The following is a 26,457-nucleotide window of genomic DNA, read 5'->3' on the forward strand; positions in this document are numbered from 1 at the left end:
GTCATTACTGTCTTTGTTGTAACAATCAACAACAGTAACTCAAAACTGTCTATGGGCAAGTGACATTTATGGAAGAATGATGGTAAAAGTCTGCCTAGGTGGTACATTAGATAAAATAAAATACTCAAATCCAAGATTGTTTTTTTTTGTTGTTGTTGTTGTTGTTGTTGTTTTTAAGACTTTTTCCACAGCTGGTTTTTGACATTTAGTGTAGAATCACCATATTACATTACTACAATATCATGACCAGGGCTTGACATTTAATTTTTGGCTCACCAGCGACTGTGGTTAGTGGTATTCCAAAGCCACTCATCATTTTCACAAGCCAAAATCCCCCACACCACAAAAAGGGATCAAAAGTAACTGGAGACTGTATTTGCATGCATTTGTTTGGACATTTTATTTGAACGAGAATTATATGAATTCAGCAGCACACAGGCCTGATGATTAAAGTCATCTGAAATTCAAACATGACCAACAGGAGGAAAACTTTGTCAATAATTTGTCCATGGACATCTAGATCTAGACTTAACCATACTAAATAGTACTTGCCTTCATGAAAGTTCACCATTGTTCTGCCATTATTTTCTTTGGCATTTTTAATAATATAATTATACAATAATAACAAATATAATAACATTATTTTTGAAGACATCCTCACTTTGCAACATTTTTCACAAATGCCTAAAACTTTTGCACAGAACTGTTTAAAATATAAAATATGGTCTCGCTCACCTCCAACACAGAATCTCTGTGATTTGTCAACACTGATTCCACCTGCACACACAAAACTGTGTCAAACATAATATATGCAGGTGAACTAAACTTGGTGCTCGTTGTGTATGTAATGTAAAATATTCTTCTGAAACAGCACAGTCACAAGGATTTTGCGATTCACCTTTTCACACAAATGTTCCCACATTCCACTCACATGGAGCTGTGGAAACAAACACCAGAAAATAGGATCGTGAAAAAAATTATTTCTTCTTCAGAACATAAATGGCGATTTTTAGAAGAATATTTCAGCTCGGTAGGCCCATGCAATGCAAGTGAATGGTGGCCAGAACTTTGAAGCTCAAAAAAAGCAGATAAAGGCAGCATAAAAGCAATCAGTACAACTCTAGTGGTTAAGTCCATGTATTCAGAAGCGATATGATAGATGTGGGTGAGAAACAGATCAATATTTAAGTCCTTGATTACAATAAATCTCCTTTCACACAGCCCTACTTTGCACATTCACAAGAGTTCTTCTATTTTTTTGCCTATTTTCATTCTTTGTGATAATATCGCCACCTACTGGGCTGTTGTGCAAATATGATTTATTTTCTCTTTTCCTTGTCCTGTAACTCCCCCACACGTATCATATCACTTCAGAAGACATGGATTTAACAACTGGAGTCTTATGGATTACTTTTATGATGACTCTATGTGCTTTCTGGCACTTCAATATTTTGGTCAACATTCACTTGCATTGTATGGACCCACTGAGCTGAAATACTATTCGAAATATCTTTATTTGTGTCCTGCAGAAGAAAGTAAGTCACACACATCTGGGATGTCAAAAGGGTGAATAAATTATGAGAGAATTTTCAATTTTGGGTGAACCATCCCTTGAATAAATTATATTTATAAAGCTTCACTTTTCGCTTTTATGCTTTCCTTTTTAATTAAATTCTCCTCTTATATTCAGATCATTATTACCTGTGTCACCAGAATTTCCTGTTTTGCATAGATGGCCACGAGCTTCACTGTCAACCAAGAGACATTCTTTTGATAAAATCGTTAAATAAGTTTATTAATATACGCACAAACAATACACATATTGTGTTTTGCATAACTGTGATGGGTGTGTTCCAAGAACTCACCTAAACGTCTTGAGCACTTTTTGTCTGCGTTTGTGGAATCAGGACCTCGTCCATATATAAAAGCTCAACAGACAGCCAGCTCCACCCGGGCTATATTGACACTTACGAGAGCGCACTGCATCTACATTCAAAGGTGAGAACTGCTAAACTCCAGGATACTATGGTGAAAATCGAAAGGTTTAAAATTATTTAACTATTCAGGGTTCATTAAGGATAGAAAAAAAGTATTGAGTATGACGATTGATATAGCTCTCATTTGTTCGACAATGTTAGCTACATTTACAGATAAAGCATTCTGTGTGTATTGCAGACCAGTTTTCCGAAAGCATATTTGCAACAGGACCCGAAGAATTTATATCGATAAAATTCAAGTACCACTTACCGATAATCTAAAAACGTTATATTAACTTTTAGCAGTCGAACTAGCGTCCACTGTTTGGTTCCACATCATTTGAACCCATGTCTCGTCTGTCTCATACAAAAGATGATAGCTATAATTTCAGGCAAAATGCGAGTTCTCAGGTAATAGTCAGCATTGTCATCAAAAACTAAAATGAAATGACAAAATATTCTGGAAGCTTCATGCACTATTTTAAAGAGGTCCCATATCAATTCAGATTGCGCTTTATTGCCAAGCATGCTTACACATACAATTTGACAGAAGCTTCCAGTGCACAAACAATACAACAACAAGACAGAGATAATAATACACAAATATAATAAAAATAAAACGTGAATAGAATATATATAAGTATATATAGAATCACACAGTAAGACAATGTGTATACAACACATACACACACACACACACACACACACACACACACACACACACACACACACACAGGAGGCCAAAAGTTTGGAATAATGTACAGATTTTGCTCATATTGAAAGAAATTGGTAATTTATTCACCAAAGTGGTATTCAACTGATCACAATGTATAGTCAGGACATTAATAACGTGATGAATTACTATTACAATTTGAAAAAATTCAGAACTTCTTTAACTACTTCAAAGATTTCTCATCAAAATATCCTCCACGCGCAGCAATAGCAGCTTTGCAGATCCTTGGTATAGTCACATTGACTATATCACAGTTCCAGTGGGTCAGAAGTATACATGCTAAGATAACTGTGCCTTTAGACAATTAGCTTCTGATCGGAGATGTTTTGAACTGGAGGTGTACCTGTGGATGTATTTTTAAGGCCTACCTTCAAACTCAGTGCCTCTTTCCTTGACATCATGGGAAAATCAAATGAAATCAGCCAAACCTCCACAATCTGGTTCATCCTTGGGAGCAAGTTCCAAATGCCTGAAGGTACCACATTCATCTGTACAAACAATAGTACGCAAGTATAAACATCATGTTACCCCGCAGCCATCATACCACTCAGGAAAAAGGTGCAATCTGTCTCCTAGAGATTAATGTAGTTTGGTGAGAAAAGTGCAAATCAGTCCCAGTACAACAGCAAAGGACCTTGTGAAGATGTTGAAACAGGTTGACAATTATCTACATCCACAGTAAAACAAGTCTTATATCGACATAACTTGAAAGGCTGCTAAGCAAGGAAGAAGCCACTGCTCCAAAACCGCCATAAAAAAAGCCATACTGCAGTTTGCAAGTGTACATGGGGACAAATATCTTTTGGAGAAATGTCCTCTGGTCTAATGAAAATTATTTGAACTGTTTGGCCATAATGACCATCATTATGTTTGGAGGAAAAAGGGATGACGCACACATTTCTTGCAAGCCAAAGCACCCCATCCCAACCGTGAAGCTTGGGTTTGGCAGCATCATGTTGTGGGGGTGCTTTGCTGCAGGAGGGACTGGTGCACTTCACAAAATAGATGGCATCATGAGGAAGGAAATTTATGTGGATATGTTGAAGCAACATCTCAAGACATCAGCCAGGAAGTTAAAGCTCAGTCACAAATGGGTCTTCCAAATGGACAATGACCTCAAGCATACCTCAAAAGTTGTGTCAAAATGGCTTAAGGACAACAACGTCAAGGTATTGGAGTGGCCATCACAAAGCTCTGACCTCAAGCCAATAGAAAATTTGTGGGCAGAACTGAAAAAGCATGTGCGAGCAAGGATGCCTAAAAACCTGACCCAGTTACACCAGTTCTGGAGGAATGGGCAAAAATTCCAGCAACTTATTGTGAGACGCTTGTGGAAGGCTAGCCAAAACGTTTGAAATGCTAGTGTGAATGAAAAAGTGTATGTAAACTTCTGACCCACTGGAAATGTGATGAAAGACATAAAAGCTGAAATAAATAATTCTCTCAACTATTCAGACATTCTGACATTTCATATTCTTAAAATAAAGTATTTATCCTATCTGGCCTTAGACAGGGAATGTATTCTACAATTAAATGTCAGGAATTGTGAAAAACTGAGTTTAAAAGTATTTGGCTAAGGTGTATGTAAACATCTGACTTTAACTGTATTTGAATATGGTTATCATTATGTACTGTGGTATACTATATCAAAGTACCATTGTATTTTTTGTTGTTGTTGCAATACTTCTAAAACAGCATCTTAAAAGTAAACCCCAAACTTTAAACTTACAACTCAAGGCATTGCAACAAGTTGCAACAACTTTTTTAGAGAGAGAGAGAGAGAGAGAGAGAGAGAGAGAGAGAGAGAGAGAGAGAGAGACAACAGGCATTTAAAGGTTTGTTTGTACAGAAACTGAAAAACAGAACATAGTGCAAAGACAATACAATGCTCAGTATGAGTCTATTCAGTCCGTGTCCTCTGCAGTGTTTACGCTTGTTAGATGACAAACCTTCAGTTTAATTAAGCATTAAAATGTGTAAGGATATCCTGCTAGGGACTGTGACAAGATAAACATGATTTGTTGCACGAGTGACTCATAATTTATTGCATAATGCTGTTCCCACCGTTCAAATGTGCAATTAGCTTTTTGTGTCAACTTGATTTGTGTGTCATGTCCCCCTGACATGACACACAAAAATCCTTTAATTTTATGAATAAGTAGTACTGCTCTTTTTTTTTCTTTTTTTTGTGTATTGAGTCATATTCACACACTGTCTGAAACAAGCACGTTTACCTGAACAGTCTATGAACAGGACTAAATAGGTGTAGCACAGAACATTTGCATTGCTGTAGTGGGAGTGGTTGAATGTGGTTTCAGAATAAACAAAGAATATGTATTTATGGGTGAGGCATATGGTTGAGAGGCACAGTAATAGCCACAAAATTCCTCACAGTAGTTACACAGAGCTAAGAGGAATGTCACCTGTTCATTTTTGTACATGCATCTGTAGGTAAGTCTGTGCTTGATAGATGAATGCTCTTTCTTTACACGTTTTATACATTCGATGGATAATAATAGTTTTGAGCCAAAACCACTTCTAGAATATGACCATTTGTAGAATTTCATACTGATGTAGCTATGATTGTTTTATTCATTCTTTAATATTTAGGCACATTTCTGTTCCAGGAATTGTATGCTAAGATGCTTGTATATATTAAAGCTTAAGTCATAACTTTTTCGATGTTAAAATATTTTCTCCTACCCCAACTTAATATGCAGAGAAAACTATAAGTAAGCCAGTCATAGGTTGATTTCCTAAAAATCTGTAAACAATGTGGGGCAAATTCATTTGTGCTTTTATAACCTGTGGTTTTCAGCACATAAAAACGAAACAAAAACAATCTCTCGTAATCTCATTTAAGCAGAAGCAATACATTCTGAAGAGATGCCACTTAATCTTGAGTATTTAAAATAAGTCTTTGTCATTCATTCTGCATAAACATGCCTCATTTGTATGTAAATTAGTCTCTTTATAAATATGCACTTTATTAAAAAAACTATTTACCTGGCACAATTAATATTGCAACTATTACCGCCTGAGGAAAACAGGCTGTGATAGTCATGGCTGGAAAAAAGTTGGCATGGCAACGAAAAGGCTAAAACAGGTAAACCTTGTTTAGCTCAGAGTCAGCTGAACAGAAACTGTTGCTTTCACCACGCTCATGTATTGAACTTGGTCTCTACTCAGTGGTGTAGTCGGGGCCATATGCACATATATGCCGTATGCTTACTTTTTCACAGGGCTGTCTGCATATAATGACTTCTAAGGATCAATATTTGCGTATTCCCTCTGTATACCCACTTGTTTTGCTGCTTCAGAAGCCCATAATCTACTGTCGTTAGTTTCCCTTTAACTGAATTGGATGCTGTTTGGTGGAACTGGAGACACTTTGTTGGTGCATTGTCACATGAATTCTACCATTCCCGGCCCCTGATAATTATGTCACCGCTGTCATCGACTGAGGGAATTTATGACAGTGAGTGGAGAGAGAGAGAGTCACCCTCACGCTGAAGCAGTATTAGGTAAAATTAATTAACAAAATAAGGAATCGTCCCATAATCAAGGGAAAAAATGGCATTTTGTGAAAAGATCAGAGACAATCAGCACGTGTTTTCTGTCAGAAGCATGATCATTTTGTCAAAATCATAAAGCATTCTATAGCGTTAATTGTTTCCCACCATTGGTATTTTAAAACACCAGTAAATGCACCTATTCATGACATGCCATTACATTTTATTGCATATGTCAGAGCTCTTCTGGAAGAGAGAGAGAGAGGAAAGAAAAACTGCATTACTGCCTTATTCCAAAATAAAAGTACGGTACTACAGGTGTAGTTAAAACACTTTACGTGATTTTCTTACATTTCCCTTATGATAAACACTATTTACTGCCAAAACAATGACACTTATCCAAGGAGAAATACACTTTTTTCATGTTAAGCCTTTTCTCTCCCATTCTCTCTTCTTTTAGTAGTCGACGTTCACACTGAACACATTTTTGCTTCTGTCCGAGCTGTTTTTCAATGTAAAGCAGCATCTTGCACAGGAATGCATGTAAATATGGGTCATTACCACAATTCTGTGTCATTTAAGTCCCCTTTTCTATTCTATTTTCTATCATTTTCTCAAACATCTTTGACAAAAATAAATGCTAAATCATTGGATATCTGTTCTTCCCCCACATGCAGTTAAGAGTTTAGTGTTACATTCTCTCATTCACTAACATGCATTCATTTGTGGTAAATGTGTAATTTTAACAGTGATAGTGGAGCTTTTTGTGTGTCCCTTGATGTATTGTGCACCCTATTATGTCATAATACTATGACCTTTCATTGAAGATATACTGTATTTTAGGAAATGACATCACACACACTGGAGGTTTACAACACCCTTTCTGCAAAATTACTTTGAGTTATTAAAATTTTGTAATTCTTTTGTTTTATTTGTTTTCCTTTTATTTTGTGGTGGTAGTCATATGTGGTCAAGCATAACATGTCCACCATGTGATGGTAATATATATGGGAAATTCATATAATTAAACATTTTAATATATAGTATTTATTTTAACAGAGATAAAATCATAAATATTAGTTTACAAATATGTTTACTAGATATCAATCACAGACCATGTAATGGCTCATTTATCCACTGAATGTCCACCCTGCTATTGTCCACCATGATGCTGCCCATTTAACTGGATGGACATCTGATTTGTTTAGTAATTTAGCTTAACCAGTATGACTAATGCAATCTTTAATAATGTCCCTGTAATGATGAAACATGAAGAAACTTGTAAAAGTGTGTTTTATTTTTCAAAAGTTTCAAAGCCAGAATGTCACCAAATTGTAGGAATGACCCATTTACGATATGTACACAGTAGCAGATTACGCAGTCTACAGTAAGAGTAAAGTACAATCCATAGTGCTCGGCTATATATCGGTCGACTACAAGTCTCTACCAAACACAAAATAAAGGTATCAAATAACAATTTACTCAAATAACCCCAAAACATAAAGATCATATTTCCGTGAACTTGCAAGCTGAATCCAAATTATATTAATACAGCAATCAATTTACTAAATCACTTAAACAGACAAACAGATAAATTACTTGAAAGAATGGATCAGTCCAATTTCCTCTGGCACAGCATAAGGGTAGAGCTAAACTCCACTTCTACTTTTGTTTGCTGACACATGTAGCTGCTTCTATAGCTCCTATAAATTTACTCTAAAACAGCAAGAAGCATGCACCCTTCTATAAGTATCCTTGATGTTATTAATAAACTGTTTTAATAGTAATTTACCCTGTGTGCTTATTATTTCACTTGGGGATATTGTTTAAACTATACTTATTATTAACAAAAGTACAACCAAATTACACTCTAAAATGTAAAAATCGGACAGTCATGTGGCACCATGCGAAGGTTGGTCGCTTGGAGGCGAGCTCCGCTTAAGTTTTGTTACAGTTACAGTATCCTTTTAAGCAATATTAACTGGTGAGAACTGTACTAGCTTTGTTTGATTACCGCTGGGAGGGCAAGATGTTGAAAATGTTTAAATCGTCTGCCTGTTGGGACATAAAAAAGTATTTGCGTTCCCACGCGTCAGACGCCTCGGAGGATCAGGATGGCCAGTCGATGGTGGCAATGAGCTTCGTGAAGTAGGTCTGGAGATCTGATCATTTATGCAGTGCTGATAAAAATCTCGACTGACTTGGAGGGCCTCGCAGAAATACATCGAGCGATCACATCTATGGAGTAGAACATTTCCACACTGATCACAAGAATGGACGATGTTGAAACATTTTTCTGGTGTCGGCCGAAAGAGATCTACAGGCTAACCCGCCTGCTACCAAGGCTAATATGGAACACGTGTGGGGGAAAAACTAGAGGATATGGAAAATCGGAGCAGGCTTAAAAATGTTCAATTTGTTGGAATCCCAGAAGATATAGGGACATTTTTGACGGGCTCATTCAGAATTTGATCGACACAGTGGAACGCCAGCTTGAAATTTATTGCGCCCACAGAGTCTTTGGTCAGCTGCCCATGGCAGATGGCCCGATCTATCCTGGCAAGGTTCTTGCAGTCGGCTGACAGAGACTTTATTCTACGAGCAGTAAGAAATAAATTAAAGTTGTGCTAGGAGGACCACAACATCATGGTTTCTCCGGACTTTGCTAGTATGACACAAGCAAAGCACAACAGATTCAGAGTGTAAAAAATTGCTTCACCAACAGAATGTGGGCTGCGCACTGCTTTTTCCTGCTAAGCTAAGAATTGACTCCAAGGGTAGTCGCACGTTTTTACATGCCCATGACAAGCTATTGCCTTCATTTTCCCTGCAGACTACACATCGTGCATTTTACGGATGCAGCCTGAGAGAGTATGTTATACTGTTGACTGCCCACTGACTCTCGCTCTACTCATTTTTTTTTTAATCTCCCTTTATTGGCTTATTGTTGAGTTCATTTGTTCATTTTGGGGGTTCGATTTTGCGGGTTATTTACTGGAGCTTATTTTATAGAATACATTTTATGCAATTTAATGGCATGGTTTATGTAAAAAAAAAAAAAAAACACTGGATTTGAGCAATCCTTTACCAATAGTGTTGTGGAAAATCTTGTGAGTGTACATGGACCGTCGGATTTCCAGGGGATGGATGCCATTTTGACTGTTGTACGTGGGGTTGAAGCTCTTTTTTCAGTTCTGTGGCTTGTTCAGGACTTGTTACATCAATGTTGGAAAGTTGTCTGTATAATTTTGCCTTGGGGACACAATTTATCTGTACATGTCAATATGTCACACTTTGATTTAGGTAAAATATTTCTCTCCAAGTTTGACGTTAATAGGCTGGGGCACCCTATAAAATGAAGGAAGGTTTTTATATTGTGTTCCTTCCAAGAAACGCACCTTTCTTCACAGGAAGCTGAAAAATAAGGATGTGTTTTGCAGTACTGGTTCGAGTCATATTGATAAGTAAGCATTTACAATTCAAATGTCTCGAACAGATCAAAGACAATTTAGGAAGAGTCTTATTGTTTTTACTGAAATACAGGGGAAAAAAACTTTTTTGGCTAATATTTATGCACCCAACGCTGATGATCAGAACTTTTTTTATAGATCTTGAGGGAAAGCAGCTGGGATCCTTCATGATATGGTTATGACTTCAATCTTTTAATGGATTCACTCCTTGATCATAGTAATGCAAAGGCATGTAAACCCTTTAGAGCATCGTTGACACCTCAGAGGATGTGTAAAAAATATTGGTCTAACAGACATTTTGAGACTTCTGAATCCATCTGGGAGGGACAACACCATTTATTCATCAGTTCATAAGATTTACTCTAGAATTTATTTTTTCTTTATATCTAAGTCACTTATTCCATTTTCCAATGACTGCCCAATTTGGAACATTTTAGTTTCAGATCATGCTTTGGTGTGTTTAGAGATCTTGCTGCATATAGAGAAAATAAAATCATATAGATTGTGCTTTAATACAACTTTTCTACAGAACCCAGCATTTCAAAATTTTTTAAAGACAAAAGTCAATATTTATGTAGACAACTGGTCCTCAGTGTTCTCTGTGGGTGTGGCATGGGAGGCGCTTAAGGCAGTTCTTAGGGGGCGGATCATATAATATACCTAATTCATTAAAAATATCAACGCACAAGAATTCATAGAATTTGAAAAGAGTTGAAACAGCTGAAGCTCCGATTGTCATCCATTGGTCTTAGAGAGTTCACCCAGCTAAAATATAGGTACAATACTAATCTGTCTCAGAAGGTTACATTTTGGTTATTCAGGACAAGACATATTTTGAATCATGGGATAAAGCAAGGAAACTTCTTAACAGATACATAAAACAGAGAGATTTGTTTTCCACCATTCCTTCAGTGAAGTCTTCTGCAGTCAATATATTTACTTCTGCTACAGTAATTAATAAGGCCTTTAAAGAATTCTATTTCGATCTTTATAGCTCCACGTCTTCGTCTATCAATAAGGATATTACCAACTTCATAGAGATGTAGCCAGTGGGACTTTAGGACCCAGGAGCGAGCAGCAAGGGCTTAAATGTAGAGGTGTCCATAAGGGCGGGTTCTTTTGTTTTGTCGGCCGCTTAGACAGGAAACGGAGGGGAGTGGAACCGCGATTATAGGTGAGCGTAGGCGGCAGTCAGCCAGGTGTTGGCGTCCCGCGTGTGGAAGTGTGTGTGTGCGCGCGCGCGCGCATGTGCAGTCACCAATAACGGAATCGCGGAAGCGCTCGGAGTTTAACGCCGGTAGGTATGCTTCCCTTAAAGAGTGTGGTTTTGATGTGAGCCGTGAGATGCTGTGGTGTGATTTTTTTTTATTGTGGTTTATTTTGTAGAATGGGCGGGTAAACAGAACGAAGTTTGATATTCGCTGGTAATGCTCTCTCTCGTGTCCAGGTACGTATAGTCAAGGCATTGAGACGGTCCCCTGCTTTACGCTCTGCGTATATTTATAGTCCATGGTTTTTAACAGACGGTGCTGGTGTTACAGAGTGTTTGCATAATTGCTGCCGTGTGTTTGTGCGGGCGGTTTAGCCCAAAGTAGGTATCTGTTAGTCTGATATCCAATTAATTGTTAGACTTTGGTCTTGCAAAGACTCATGTTTGTTTTATGTGTAGCCCGTCATTATACCAGGCCCCGTGCGTTCCTTCATCCGTGCGCACGGGCTGGTGCCGCTCCGGCATTTGTGCGCTTCAGTGCACACAGGGTCATTAGGAGCCTTTTGTGAATGAACACCGTCTCTCGTGAGTGTTCCAAATGTTTATAAGTGTTTTCAATGTATATCATCAGTGGGGTGCATGGGTGGGTGTTATGGGAATAAATAAATAAGTGTGTTTTTGTCTTTCTAGGTCTTTGCAGTTTGTGTACTCTGTTTGGACATCCAGCCACTGTTTTCTCATGTATGAAACTTTTGTATGTTTTTATCATTCAGTTATATCAGGCCTGGGAACTTTATGATTAAGGTCATGTTCTTCTGATTATGGATATTTTACTATTGAGACAACTTGTTGTATTTGGGCAGTGTGCAATGTCTAAATTTGGGGTAGGGAAGTGCTAGTGGTATGTGAAATTTGGACAGCTTTCTGTACAGCTGATCATAGAGCGCTTTTCGCACTTTATTTGTTATTATACTGAAGTGGTCATTGCTTATGTTCTTATAATTAGTGGGCAGGGCTCAATGTTCAATGTATTAAGGTGACCATTTGTGTGGTGTGATTTTAGAATTGGTGTGTCCTAATAAAACATTTTATGGTTGATATAGTATAACCTCGGTTGCTGTTTTGGTGTGCTGAACTCCTTCGGAGCATTGTACTCATGGTGAATTAAACGTGGATCCCTGTCAACATTGAGCACTGTGGTCCAGCCCAACCTCATTTATTGTAGTGTTTCATATGAATATTTATTTATGCGAATTCATGTAAGTGCCGCTGATGTATTACTGTCATTAATGGTTGTTTTGTATATAAAGAAATATTTTAACCATTCTGATTGAAGATTTCAAATAAATATTGTTTACGTTGCTTTTGTTACATCAGCCTTCAATTGATTCATTTACTTGAATATCATTAGTGTGGGGTATATCTTTATTCTGGGGTATTAGTTGGGCCTCCCATCCCAGTCCAATAAATGGGAGTGGTGTAGTTAGACTATACTTTGGGTATACTATTGTGGGTTATTACCCCTAATGGCCACAGAAATATTAGAACTTCCTAAATTGACATGATCAATAAGACTGGCTTGACTCAGATATAACAGGTAAGGCACAAGGGCCAGATGGCTTTGCTGCAGAATTTTTTAGATCTTATGTCACAGAACTGGCTCCACGTATGTTAGAAATTTACACAGAGTCATTAAAAAAAGGTGAACTACCACCAACCATGAAGCAAGTCCCCATCAGTCTCATTCATAAAAAAGATAAGGACCCAAATGAATGTAAAAGTTATCATCCAATATCCCTGATCCAGTTAGATGTAAAAATATTATCTAAAATTCTAGCTAATCGAAGCAGCGTTATTACATCTCTTATACATATAGATCAAGTGGGGTTTATTCATGGTCGCAGTTCTTCTGATAATATTAGACATTTTATAAATATTATGTGATCAGTTGCGAATGATCAGACCCCGATTGCTGCCCTTTCATTTGATGCCGAGAAGGTGTTTGATAGGGTGGAATGGGACTATCTTTTTAAGATTTTGGAAATGTATGGGTTTGGGAACACTTTTATTGGGTGGATGAAGTTATTTATAAACAACCGTTAGCAGCAGTCACTAGCAGATTTAGGTATAGGCGACATGGGCATGCACCCAGGGTGGCATCTTGCCGGCAATGCGCTGTAGCATTTCAAACGTTATGGGTAGCCTTCCACAAGCTTCTCACAATAAGTTGCTGGAATTTTTGCCCATTCCTCCAGACTGAACTGGTATAATGGAGTTAGGTTTTTAGGCATCCTTGCTCGCACATGCTTTTTCAGTTCTGCCCACAAATTTTCTATTTGGCTGAATCCCAATGTGTGTATTAACAAGTCCCCTTTTTATGGAAAGAATGGTTGGAGAGGGGTGTTTTACTTGGTGAACATCATAAAAACGGAGCATTGAGATCATTTGAAAATATTAAACCACAATTTGGGATTTCTAGGTCTCAATTGTTCAGGTATTTGTAGTAGTGCAATTTATTTTGTACTATATTTGGTGTTACACAGCCCCCTAAAGTTTCAGACACCCTCTGAATGGTGCTCACAGCCTTTGGAAAGTGGCATGAAGTGTCTGTGTATTATTCCTCATTGATTCAGAGTCTTGGTGACTGGGCTTTAACAGCTCTTAGGAGGTTATGGGAAAGAGATTTTAACTTGGTATTGGAGGATGGGGAGTGGGAAAGTATTTTTTAAAATGTTAAAACAAGTTCTAGGGTTGCCTGACTCAAGGGTACACCTAATTCAGTTTAAGATTTGTCATCCTTTCTACTGGACCCTCTATAGATGGTTTAGACTTTGTTTAAAAGACCTACCTGGGTGATTCTCGCGAAATTAGACATATGAGGTGTCATGAAACATTTTGATGATAAAAGTAAATGCTATCAAAATAAGAAGGATACAGTTATAAACATCTCTTCATGTACTATTTTGCACATTATTTCAAATGACATCATCAAAACCAATTTTGTTGTGTTTTCCACATTTAAGGGGAAATTTTTCATTACCGCAACGTGTCCATGACTGGATTTGTGTTCTTTGAGATGGAAATATTTATAATTAAAAATTATAAAAAATAAAAAGCTTCAGTGCATGTTATACTATAAACATTTACAGTAAAGAAACATGTGGTATTTGTTGATCATTGGTAAATGTAGTGACAACAATAAGGAATATAAATGTGTCCAAGACCAATTTTCTCATCCTCCATAACAATTTTCAATCATTGTTTAAGTCCTCAAGGAACTAACATTTTCAAGAAATTTTGTTGGAAGGGACATAATTGACTGTGACACTCAAGATGGCTACCAGGTAAGCAGTTCTTATTTTTCTCTCCAAATAAAAGTTAAAATTTTGTTTGTCATGGTACCTACACAACTTTTTAGTTCTCATTACTGAAACATGAGTTTGAAGTTTTAAAAAATGTTGCCGTTTTAATTTTTTGATTACTATATACCCCATTATGGTCTAAATATAAAAAGAGAGGGAAAGTTTAGCTAACCCTCATTTAGCTTCCACAGTTAGCAAGAATGTTTAAGCTCGCTCATCCTCCGCAACACCATTATCATTCACCGCAACAATTGAAGGCCTGTTGCGGTGGAGATACTCAATGTTTCGGTGATGAGAAACAGACTTCTGAAGGAGGGACATGCACTATAACTCTTGCTCATTTCAATATAACTTGATATTTGCCTTAAACACTTCTTGAACAAATTGCGTAAACCATGCAGAAATGTCACCTCCTCTGCTAGACATTTCTGCATTTTACCTGACATATGGGCAAAACATAAAAAACGCTCATGAATGAGTTACAGTTGGGGGAAAACGTGATTGGTACAAAGTAGAGATGCACCGATTGCAATTTTCTTGGCCGATTTCGATTTCCGATTTTTTGCAAGTGTGACCTGCCAATACCGATTTTTTTCTGATTTTCTTTCCAAGAACTATTATTGACCACATATACAAATAAAATCTACCTTGCTTCAATGCTAAATTTTATTTTCATAATAAAATTAATTATTAAACATTACAATTTCCCCCAAACTGCACTAAGTTACAGGATCTTCTCTCACTTAAACAACTCTGAAAATAAAGTGCTCTGTGACTGGAAAGAGGTAGAAATAACAATTAACTGCAAATGAGTTGCTTTATATAACAGATGTCATTTTCCACTATTTTTATAAATGGACCTTTTTCTCTTTATTACTCGTCTAACAAAACAATTCTAAAGATCTGAAAAACTGAAGTGTCCAATACGCTCAACTTACGTTAGATGTACAAATATCAGTTGTAAAACAGAGCACTGCTTCAGGAATGGCTTGCATACCGGTCAACACTCCCGTTTTTCCCGGGAGTCTCCCGTTTTGTTATTTCTCCCAAAAAAAACTCCCGTAATTTGTATGGCCCAAACCACGTTATATGAATAATCACATCAATATATTATTCCAAGGTGGTCCAGTTGCCATGACCACAATCTGGCAACCTACAACCCATTTGCACTGTTGATATCCGCGCAGGTAGTAGACGCGGGATGTTAAATCAAGCATCACTGGTAGATGGGAGGAGAAGAATCAGCTGGTGCGCCGGTGAAAAAACAAAATATACATGTAAATTTAACAACAGCTGGATGGAAGAATTGAATTTCATATCCCGAAGCCATATCGACAATGCCCACGCCTTTTGTAATGTATGTCGCACTGATTTTAATATCGGACACGGTGGGAAAAATTACGTTAAATCACAACGGCACAATTTGTATGTATTTAGCCTGCCTCTGCCATCCATCACCCCCCTTCCCCTCTCCCGGATTTGTGTACCCAAATGTTGACAGATAACAGGCTGCGTGTGTGACATGACACGAGATTAAACAACTCGGGCAACGCGACGTCGGAAAGTACCTCCTACTCTGTATCGAGGAAATGTATCAGATTTCTGAACCCTTTGTCCTCAACTATGGAGAAGAGCTGGTCATCCAGGGCCATGAATTGCATAATTTTCCTTGTAATTGCTTTGGTCTTTTCGCTGCTCATTCCAAGGAATGATAGGAGAGGCTGCTGACTTGTGACTGGCTCTGAGCTCTGACAAGCTTTAGCCGCTTTCACTTTTTAGCTTCTTTTTTAAAATGGGCATTTTCAGCTGGGTGATGGTGTTATAAGTGTCTAATTAGGTTTGTTGTTCCGAAAGTTATTGTGGTGGTCCCCCCACGGTTTACTTTGGCCTTACAATTATTACACATTTCGAACTTTATATATACTTCACTCACACAGTGAAGATCTCCCACGCCAATGACATGTTTACATGCGGCTGTGACGTTATTGCCTGCGCCGCTGGCAACAAAACGGACCGGCTTGGAATCGGTAAGACGTGAGGCTGACCGGCCGGTTACCGGTCCGGGCTGAGCATGCGGTAAATTCCGGTCCCTGGCCGGTCGATCGGTGCATCTCTAGTACAAAGCAGTCGTTCCAGTTGTTTGTTTTAGTTGTTTGACCAACTCATAAATCGAGTTGCTGCTATTCAAGTTCTTCACATGAAATTATTCTCAGAAAAAGGTTGTGTGGTTGAATGTCAGGACCAAAGTGTTTTAGCTAAACTAAAATCTTTTTACAAGAGCACATGATGCTGTTACATTTAAATGTTTCTCAGGACCACATGATAATATGTTACATTGAAAAAGTTCTCATGAACACATGATTATGTGTTTTACTAGAATGATAATATTTATACTAATGGTTGTATATTTGTTAGTACTACAGTGTAGGCTACATGACATGATTCTTTATGAGCATAACATTGTAACTTATATAGACAACACTTGTTAACACAAGGCATGGTACTGTGATGATTACGATAAATGAGAAAATGAAACTGTTCATGAAATTAATATTATTTTAAAAATTGTATGCGTTTTAAATATGTAAAATAGGGTTAGGCATCAAACCCCTTTGTCAACGATAATGTGTGAGCTAAATCTAATTTCCGAAACATTGATTCTCATTACCGAAATGGCATTTTCATTACCGCAACATGTATCTTTTTTACAAATTAAGTAATAATTAGATAATCATATTTTGTTTTAAAATGTATATACATATTATACAACACTACTTATTTAAGGTCTGCTACATAACAAATGTGTATGTTATCTTTTAGTAAAACAATTAAATAAAAGAAATTGTAAATCATCACGTATGTTTCAGTAATGAGAGAAAATAAGGAAATTACAAAAAATAATAAATATGAAAAAGTAATCTCTCCAGAGTTTTACATAGCTTTGAGCACGGGTAATAAGAGTCTACTTTAACATTAGCCAAAAATACACATTTTTAACCATATATTTAATGTAATGTCATGTTGCGGTAATGATCATTTTTTATGGACTTCATCTAAAAATGTAAATAATTAGGAAATATTTTTTTAAATCTTGTAAAAATAATGGTTATAGTAAGTTCAGACCTTAATCTTTTATACGTGCAAAAAGAAAATTGGCTTTAAGGGCATTTTAAAAATTCTGATGCTGGACACCTTCTAAATCTGGATTTCATGAGAATCACCCACCTACTGGTGATGTCAGTTGAAGGATGGAGTTCTTGTCACAGTCTGTCTCCCTCGTGTTTCCTTGGAATATTATTTTGAATTGTTTTCCCAGACTACATTTCCCAGTGTGTACTAAGCCTTCCATGGCTCCTTGCTCCACACCTGCCACGGTCAACAAGCCAGTGCCCATGCCTGTAGCCTCAACCATCCCAAAGCCTATGCCTGTGGCCGCTCCCGTGACTATGCTCCCAGCTGTCCGGAGAAGGAGAAGGAAAAGGACACCTTCTCCCCAGTCGCTGCCAGTGCTCACAACCACGGAGTTCGTTCCCCAGTTGCTGCCAGTGCTCACGACCAATGAGGTTGTTCCCAAGTCGCTGCCAGTGCTCATGACCATGGAGGTTGGTCCCCAGTCACTGCCAGTGCTCACGACCATGGATGTTGTTCCCCAGTCGCTGTCAGTGCTCATGACCACGGAGGTCGTTCCCAAGTTGGTGCCAGTGCTCACAACCACCAGGCACTGCCTGTCCTCACGACCACACAGATCTGTTCCCAGTTGCTGCAGCTCTGGTCAAGCCTCCCATGGCTTCTCCCCTTGAGCCTCCCACAGTACCGCCTTCTATGGCTTCGCCCCTCAAGCCTCCCACAGATCCGCATTCCATGGCTTTGTCCCTTGAGCCTCCCATGGCTCCGCCTTCCATGAGTTTACCCCTCGAGCATCCCATGACTGCTCCTCCAGCAGTTCTGCCTGCTCCTCCAGAGACTCATCCTCCAGCGGTTCCGCCCGCTCCTCCAGAGATTCCTCTTCCAGAGGTTCTGCCCGCTCTCCCAAAGACTCCTTTTACAGTGGCTCTGCCCACCCCTCATCCAGCGCCTCTGCCGCCTGACTCATTTACTGCCCTATTGCCATCTCCTAGGCCCTCCTGACCCAGTCCTAGCTCTGTGGCCACCTCCCAGGCCTCCTGACCCGGTCACCGCTTTGTGGCCATCTCCCAGGACTCCTGGCCCAGTCCCCGCACTGTGGCCATCCCCCAGGCCTCCTGACCCAGTCCCGGGCCTGTGGTGGCACCCCAGGCCTCCTGACCCACTCCCTGTCCTGAGGCTGCCTCCAAGATCTCTTGACCCAGTCTCTACCCTGAGGTGGCCCCCAGACCTCCGGACCCAATCCTTTCCCTGGTGTCTCCTTGGCCACCTGTATGTTCCTGCCCTTCACAGCCAACTTTGGGGTGCCAGAATTTGCCCCTTAATGGGTGGGTTATGTCACAGTCTGTCTCCCTCATTTTTCGTAGAACTCTTATTTTGAAGTGTTTCCCCATACTACATTTCCCAGTATGCACTGCCCTCATTACTGCCATCTGTTCCCCAATCATTCTCATCTGTTGTCCATTCCCTCATTAACCCATATATGTATAAAACCCTCTATTTTAGTTCCTTCTTTGTCAGTTCTTGGTTGTTGTTGTTTTGAGTTCCTGTTTATTTGTTTCACTGTCATCCTTTTTATTAAAGCCTGCAAATAGTTATTATGTCTCTCATCTCAGCAACTACTCGTGACAGACATAGCCCATGCTCTTTGGTTCTGCACTAAGATTCAAGAATTGTGGTTGAAAGTCCAGAATTTTATATGTTAGGTTTTAGATACTCAAATTTCATTCTGCACCAGACTATGTACTGTATATTGGGTGATGGGGAGGTTATTAAACTAGGTGACAAATATACTAAAATCTGGGTCCAAACTAGCATAATGATCGGCAGACAAATAATTGTTAGAGGATGGAAGTCAATTGGTGCTCCCTCATTTCAATAATGGTTCACCGAATTGGCTGGGTGGCGGCATTTGAAAGGATGTCATATAAACAGTTTGGCAAATTGGAAATATTTGGTAAGAAATGGGACAAGTATTTGTCCTTTCTGGAAGGCTCTCAGTGAGGACCACATGGAGAGTAGGGCTGAAACAATTAGTCAACATTATCATTATCTTATTTAATGTAACATGAGATCACATTAAACTCAGATTATGTGTGAGAGCAGCACTACAGTTCGCGTCTGACTGAGGAGAGGAAGAATTACACAGCTCACACTACAGATGCACTCTAAACTTTCCAAACAGCTAGGATGATGTAGAACGCTAAGAATGAGGGAATTATTATGCAAAAATATGAAATAATTAAATACAGAAGCACTTTCGTTGTGGAATAAGCAGACCCCACCTTACATCTTAAATGCAGTTATATTTAATTAAATATAGCTTTATTTTAATTAAAATAGTACGGAAGCAGATCATGTAAATTACTACAAATGCCGAAACTGGCACTTCTCTGTGCAGTCAGCTCCTCTTCTATGAGTTGCGGAAATGTCCTGATCTAAGGGGGTGATATTGAAACTGCACCCAGATGACGCACTCTCTGTCGTGTGGACGCTCACTTAACACAGCTAGATTATAATATGATGGCTCACGATTTACTGAATCATAATGCATGTGTCACTGTGCATTTCTTAGCGTGAAGAAAATTGGCAATATGCAGCTTTATAAATACAAGAGAGTTAAAGATGGATTGAGGTCAGTAGAGAGGTAGTCTTCACGCCATTATACACTACAAAAAATAAATTGTGTTCAGCACAGATTTTGTGGATGTATTTCTACAATTGCCTGATCTGCATAATTCGTTTAGTGCATCAGTTGTTAAACCAGTGCAGACAGCGCATGCGACTAAATGGGGCTTTTACCGGGTGCAATTTATACTTGGTGAATTCCCCATGTCCTCGTGGCACTATAAAATTGCTCCGTTTGAGCTGTAAATCTTTTTGAAACAATATTTGTTTTTGCAATTCCATTTGACACAGAAAATTACACACTTAATGGTTGCAATTTATTTTACGTTATGTGTACTTTAACCCAAGAAAGTACTGTGTAATATTAGGTAACTTAATGTAATTAATGTACTTAATATGGGTAAAGGTTAGGGTTTGGGTTAGTAATTAGTAATTGCTGTACATTTACATTTATGCATTTGGTAGACGCTTTTATCCAAAGTGAATTACAGTGCACTTATTACAGGGACAATCCCCCTGGAGCAACCTGGAGTTAAGTGCCTTGCTCAAGGACACAATGGTGGTGGCTGTGGGGATCAAACCAGCAACCTTCTGATTACCAGTTATGTGCTTTAGCCCACTACGCCTCCACCAATCCTAGTGGTTGTAATTATATAGTACGTAAATGTTGAGTACTGTAAAATAAAGTGCTACCCACTTAAGTTTTAAGCGATGAAAAAGCTAATAAACAGTGTTGTTATGCTTTCTTTAGTAGTTTCTTAATACTGTATATACAAATTTTGTCTTTGTGTAGGGCTGAAATCCAGTCTGTGACACTACTCCATATATAAGCTCTGGTGGAAAAATCCCAGTGGAGATACCCTGAAAAAGTAACTAATTTAAGGGTGAACAGGCTTTTTTCTGACTAACTTAACGTAACTAAAACACCATGGCACGTGAAGAGGACTACTACACTCTCATGTTGGGGCAAGAGGAGCTTGATTTTGAAGGGAAAGCAGTGCCTAGTGATCTTGTGCTAATTGGTGACCATGCCTTTCCACTTGCCATGAATCCAAGAGGTCAGGTTCTGATGGCTGCATCTCGTTATGGCCAGGGACGTATGGTGGTGTTGGGACATGAGGAATACCTAACACGCTTCCCTGGCCTGGTTGAAAATGCCCTTATGTGGCTCATGCCATGTACTGGTGATGACAGCATTGTAGGGATTCAGGGGAATTTACGTTCAGTAGCTGACAACTTGGTCTACTCCCCTATCAAGACTGAGCTAGGAGACTTTCGGAATGGGTTATCTATCTATGTCTCTGATGCTTACAGTGTTGACACCTATGCAAAGGATTTAATTGCTTTCCTCAAAGCTGGAGGCGGTTTGCTAATTGCAGGCCAAGCCTTGACTTGGACTGACACCCATCCAGAAGAGAACACTTTGATGAACTTTCCTGGAAACAAGGTGTGCAGTGTCGCAGGAATTTACTTTTCCGAACACCCTGGAGAAATTGGCAAATTTCCTGTGCCCAAAAATATCCCTTCTTGTTGGCTAGCTGTAACGTAAGTCCTGCATTCATTGTAGCCTTTTCTAAATATACAAATGTTTCAAAACATTTATCTAACTGTTTGTGTTTTGTTGCTATTTTTCAGAATAGGCAAGGATTTTAAGTGTGACTTAGAATTCCTGCTACAAGGGGTGTCTGAGTTTGACACCCAAGGTGGGGCTTTGGCATCTGAAGTTATGGTGCATGGACCATTAGCATTTCCTATTGGAGTCACCCAAGCTGGTAAAGCATTCATTGCCGGTGCCTACTATGGGCAAGGGCGAGTAATTGTGGCAACCCATGAAGGCTACCTGGGCCGTGAATCTCTGTCCACTTTCATGATTAATGCTATACAGTGGCTTGATGAGGGTCGTAAGGGTGTTATCGGGGTTCTATCCAACCTTAGAGAAGCCCACAAGATACTAAGCAAATCTGGTCTTGACTGTCAGTTGACTGGCTTTAGAGAAGATCTTAGCGTCTATGTCTGCACTTCCTACAGTGATGCCCAGTGTGAACAGATCCAAGATTTTGTTGCTGAAGGTGGTGGTCTTCTTATTGGGGGTCATGCCTGGCATTGGGCCCAGACCCACTGTGGCTCCAATGTGATGACCGAATATCCTGGAAATCACATTCTTAACAAGATGGGGTTGTGTATCTTGGGCAACACCTTGAGTGGAGGACTATACAAAGCCCCAGAATTAGGGGATAGCTGTAGAGAGGGGTACCACTTTCGCAACATGCTGCAGCGCTTTGCTGAACATGTAACCCAGGGGAAGGAACTGACTGCTCATGAACAGGGCTGCTTGAAGCAGCTTGGCAGTGACTGTGCGAGTTACCTCCGCATGAAGGCTCATGACTGTGCTGCCTATAATTCAATGGTAGCGCTACTTTCTGAAATGGTGAAAGAGGTAGGTGTTCCACAGGTGTGTAGTAACTGTCCTGTTCAAAGCTCCAAGGACCATCTGATGCTTCATGTTGGGAATGAAGTGTACAAAGTGTCACCTGATCCTGATGCCCTTCTGCCCTACATCATCAAGGACAGACCCAACCTACCCAATGTGTCTAATACAAGAGTTCGCGTCAGTGCCGACACTGCAGGTATGAATGGTTTCCTGCCAAATAAAGTTATTCTTTTTTTTGTGTGTTAGGGCTTTTCATCTGAACTAAACCCTGGGTTGACATAATTTTTAACCCTTGGTTAAGGGTAGTTTCAACCCTGGGTTAAGCAATGTTTTATGCAAGTAAGTTTGAAAGGGGGTTCCCATCGCTTTTAACCCCAGGCTACGAAATCCTACTCCAGAGCATACCTCTGTGTACCTTTGGCACAGTAATATGGGGTTAGCACCCCAAAGCGGTTGTCAAGCATTGTAACACTGCGCTCAAATTCCAGACAATTTAACTTCGACCCTGTTGCCATAGACCATTCAAAGATTTAGCCAATGATCACCGGACAATTCCAAGAACTTCTCACTGCGTTGGCACTAAATAAAAAATGTGGGGATCAAAGTGGCATTTGATGCTTGTGTTGAGCGATGTGAGTTATGTGAAAGCCATTTAACAGCCGGTTGAATAGCAATTGACTACTAATCAGAAACTGAACAGCAATATGCAAATTAAATGCTTACCTAGGGTAAAAAAATTATTATAATTATAAACCCACAGTAAAGTATGAACAGTTTAAAAAATAAAGATAACCTAGGATTATGTTGACCCAGGTTTTGTAATGACCCTTGGTCAACAATTTAAAGTTTGAAAAGCACTGTTGAGTAGTATAACAACCATTTCAATTTTAAAGTTTTTTATTGTCTCATAAATGTTAAGTTACTTGTTTCAGCTTGTGAAGAATGGATAAGCACAGGCTTATATCTTACTGCTGGTATGAAGACATACATTGCACTACCTCCAGAGATCATTGGGAAAAATTGGAAGGTGATCAGAAAGTTTGTACATTAATTAAAACATGCATCAAGGAATGTATCCCTTATATAGATATACTCATACTACAACTTTATTGGCATTAACATGAGCAAATATCAATCCATGCAGGTGCAGATTGGTTGCCAGACAGATAATATTGGTGGAGCTAATGTTCTGAAACGGGCTCCCATGGTTTGTGAGCGATTCCCCTTGGACACAGAAATAGTCCAGCTCCGGAATCTGTGGGGCGGGTTAATCTACCTAATAGCACCTCCCAAATGCAAAGTGGAGGGGGTGGAAATTGTCGTGCAGACCGCAGTTCAGGCCCCATACTTCAAGTCTGGTAAGAAAGCTGAATAAATATTTAGTGAGCATCATTTGACCATAAAATAAGCAGTTAAGCATTGTCACACCAAAATTCATAAAGGTGTGTGGTAAAATTTGGAATCTGAACTTGCTTTGTCCCACAGGAGAGACCAGTGTTGCTGACTGGGTTGGAGGGATCCGTCAGGCACCAGCCCCATGGGCGGAGCTTGAGTTTGAGAACATCATCATCACGTTAGAATCAGCAGTGATAAGGAACCTGGACAGACCCGATGAGGTGGCATCACTTTGGGATTCCATAATGAGAGGCATAGCTGACCTGGCGGCAAAGCCTTCCAAGTTCCCCCGCAAGGAGCGATTTGTTGCAGATGTTCAGATCTCTCACGGTATGCAGTACTATTGAATACACAATGGGCCTCATTCACTAATAATTTTAATGGATTTTGCAAATATTATATAAAACCTTTGAAAACATACATTGCATTCAGTGGCGCACGTTTAAAAGTCAAGAGAAAAGTCAAACTCCAACATACCTGTTTGCCAGTGTTCGCAACACAATATATATATATCTCCAAACTGTACAAGTGTCCAGATCTGATTGGGGGATTTCTCCTATAGAAATCTGGCAACCTTACACACGTCGAAATCTAATTCTGACCGGCAAGTCAGCATTATTTAAAGTCTGTTATTTATCAAACATTGAAAATTTTATATTTGACATGCATGATTAGCAATACATGACACAATTGATCTGGGGGGTGTTACAAGGGGGATGCTTTTTCATATTTATTGCAATAAGGGGAATGGCATCCCAGTGTCTTTCTTAGGCTAAAGAACCACCATTATTATAACCACAGAGCATACTACTGTATATGTAACCGTATACTGTAGATGTGAGTGCTTGGCAAGTTGCTATTGCAAGTCGCAGATCCTGTTGTACATAAAATCTGTTATTGTGATAATGTGGTGGTAACTGACTTAATACTTTTACCTTTTAAATGACAGTGCTTATAAACTGGATGTGTTGTTATTCAAGTAGCTAGCAATTCACTTGTTTATAAAACTTTCTAACTAACTTTCTCAGCAAGATTCTCTTTAAACTGCTGTACTGCCATTACAAATAAAACTAGAAAATAGGACTTGAAATCGAAAAATGACTGCCAAAGCAGACAGTTGATATTGCTATACTATATATAGACACTATAGCTCCCCTTGTGTTTAAGTGTGTATTTTAATTGTGTACATACATTCAAATCATGAAATCAAGCCTGTGCAGCTAGATGTGTCTATGTTCACATACCTGCATAGAGTATGTTTCAGGCCTAGTGTTTATTACGTTCTCACTGTTTTGGGTGTATAACTGTAACTATTTGACAACTTGCAGTCCAAATTCCCTCTTGTCCCCTTCAGGTTTTATGCATGCTGGATATCCCATCATGATGCACTCCAACTCTGCCCCAGTACTAATAAACCCAGAGGCAGCCCGTAAAAGTGGTCTCTGGGGGGCCATTCATGAGTTGGGTCACAACCAGCAGCGTGCAGTTTGGGAGTTCCCTCCACACACCACTGAGTGCACCTGCAACCTGTGGTCAGTGTACATACATGAGGAAGTGCTGGGTTTGAACAGGGCGATTGCTCATCCAGCCATGATCCTAGAAAAACGACAGGGTCGTGCTCAGGATTATGCCAAAGGTGGCAAAGATTTAAAAAACTGGGGTATGTGGACATCACTGGAGACCTATATGCAGGTATGAACAGACTGCTTATAATGTTGGTTTTAACAGTTAAACACTTCTTTCATTATTAAATGTTTTATGGATTACATTTTCATAATGTACCAGTATCATTTATGACCATTCAAAGCAATAATACTCCATTGTTGATCACCAATAAACTGTTTTCAATGTTATTTTAAAAATGATGGAGGGGAATTAAATTAAATTAAACAAATAAAAGCTAATGTGAAGTGTTAAATGTTTTAACCATAATTATATTAACTCTCAGTCACTTCTATGTCTTACCCTAATATTTTATATACCCAAAGCTTCAAGATAAATTTGGCTGGGATGCTTTCAAGAAAGTTTTTTCTGCCTACCATGAAATGAGTGGAGTGCCAAATAACAATGCAGGCAAGATGAATCTATATGCTGAGACCTTCTCCAAGGTGGTCAACCTGAATCTGGCCTCCTTCTTCAAAGCCTGGGGTTGGCCCATCCAGCCCAGCACAGAAGAGAAGATCGCTCATCTCTCTGAGTGGAGTGACCATCCCATGGGCCAGTATGCATAAGAGCATCTGAGATGGCTTTAAAACAAATAACAGTGTACATTTTGATTGTCGTGTAGGATTAAGTATAAAAGCTGATATGTGCTTACATGGAAGGTCATGGAAAATAAATGGATTAAGTATTTCTCATTTAGTTTAATAAGCATAGGTGAGTGAAATAAAATGTGAATTTAATTTTAAATATTCAGAATGAGACCAAAGACTTAAAAGCTGGAGAGTAACACTTCACACCAGCATTTATATTCTTAAATATCTGTCTTATTGGTATAGATGTCTGTAACTACTGCCTTCACATTATAAGGCTAAATCATAAATCTCAACAGCATTACATATGATACATAAACACTTATCATGTACTACACACTGCAATTAAAAGGCTGACAACTTAA

At 39.0% G+C, this 26,457-nt stretch overlaps 1 protein-coding gene across 5 annotated transcripts; it reads left to right on the top strand.

The window, feature by feature from the left end:
- Positions 1 to 1,939: 1,939 nt before the first annotated feature.
- Positions 1,940 to 26,456, top strand: LOC127631502 (TRPM8 channel-associated factor homolog). 5 transcript variants are annotated; one of them, XM_052109643.1, is made up of 9 exons: positions 10,827 to 10,988; positions 11,078 to 11,138; positions 20,808 to 21,559; positions 21,650 to 22,641; positions 23,378 to 23,472; positions 23,590 to 23,803; positions 23,931 to 24,170; positions 25,195 to 25,532; positions 25,829 to 26,456. In XM_052109643.1, exons 3-9 carry the CDS (start codon positions 20,943 to 20,945, stop codon positions 26,069 to 26,071), a joined length of 2,739 nt encoding a protein of 912 aa, XP_051965603.1. In that variant the 5' UTR covers positions 10,827 to 10,988; positions 11,078 to 11,138; positions 20,808 to 20,942; the 3' UTR covers positions 26,072 to 26,456. The 5 variants fall into 5 exon arrangements, with proteins under 5 accessions (XP_051965606.1, XP_051965602.1, XP_051965603.1 ...); XM_052109646.1 differs by lacking the exons at positions 10,827 to 10,988; positions 11,078 to 11,138 and adding an exon at positions 1,940 to 1,998; XM_052109642.1 differs by lacking the exons at positions 10,827 to 10,988; positions 11,078 to 11,138 and adding an exon at positions 5,089 to 5,160.
- Position 26,457: the final 1 nt, after the last annotated feature.

Source organism: Xyrauchen texanus, chromosome 38 (genome assembly GCF_025860055.1).
Source record: "Xyrauchen texanus isolate HMW12.3.18 chromosome 38, RBS_HiC_50CHRs, whole genome shotgun sequence".
Lineage (NCBI taxonomy): Eukaryota > Metazoa > Chordata > Actinopteri > Cypriniformes > Catostomidae > Xyrauchen > Xyrauchen texanus.

What these genes read in the sequence shown, in the direction of transcription:
- LOC127631502 (XM_052109646.1), top strand. Translation starts at nt 20,943, where the DNA reads ATGGCACGTGAAGAGGACTACTACACTCTCATGTTGGGGCAAGAGGAG. An exon ending in TCATTGGGAAAAATTGGAAG is followed by an intron (nt 23,473 to 23,589) that starts GTGATCAGAAAG and finishes CAATCCATGCAG; the next exon opens with GTGCAGATTGGTTGCCAGAC. An exon ending in CACTGGAGACCTATATGCAG is followed by an intron (nt 25,533 to 25,828) that starts GTATGAACAGAC and finishes ATATACCCAAAG; the next exon opens with CTTCAAGATAAATTTGGCTG.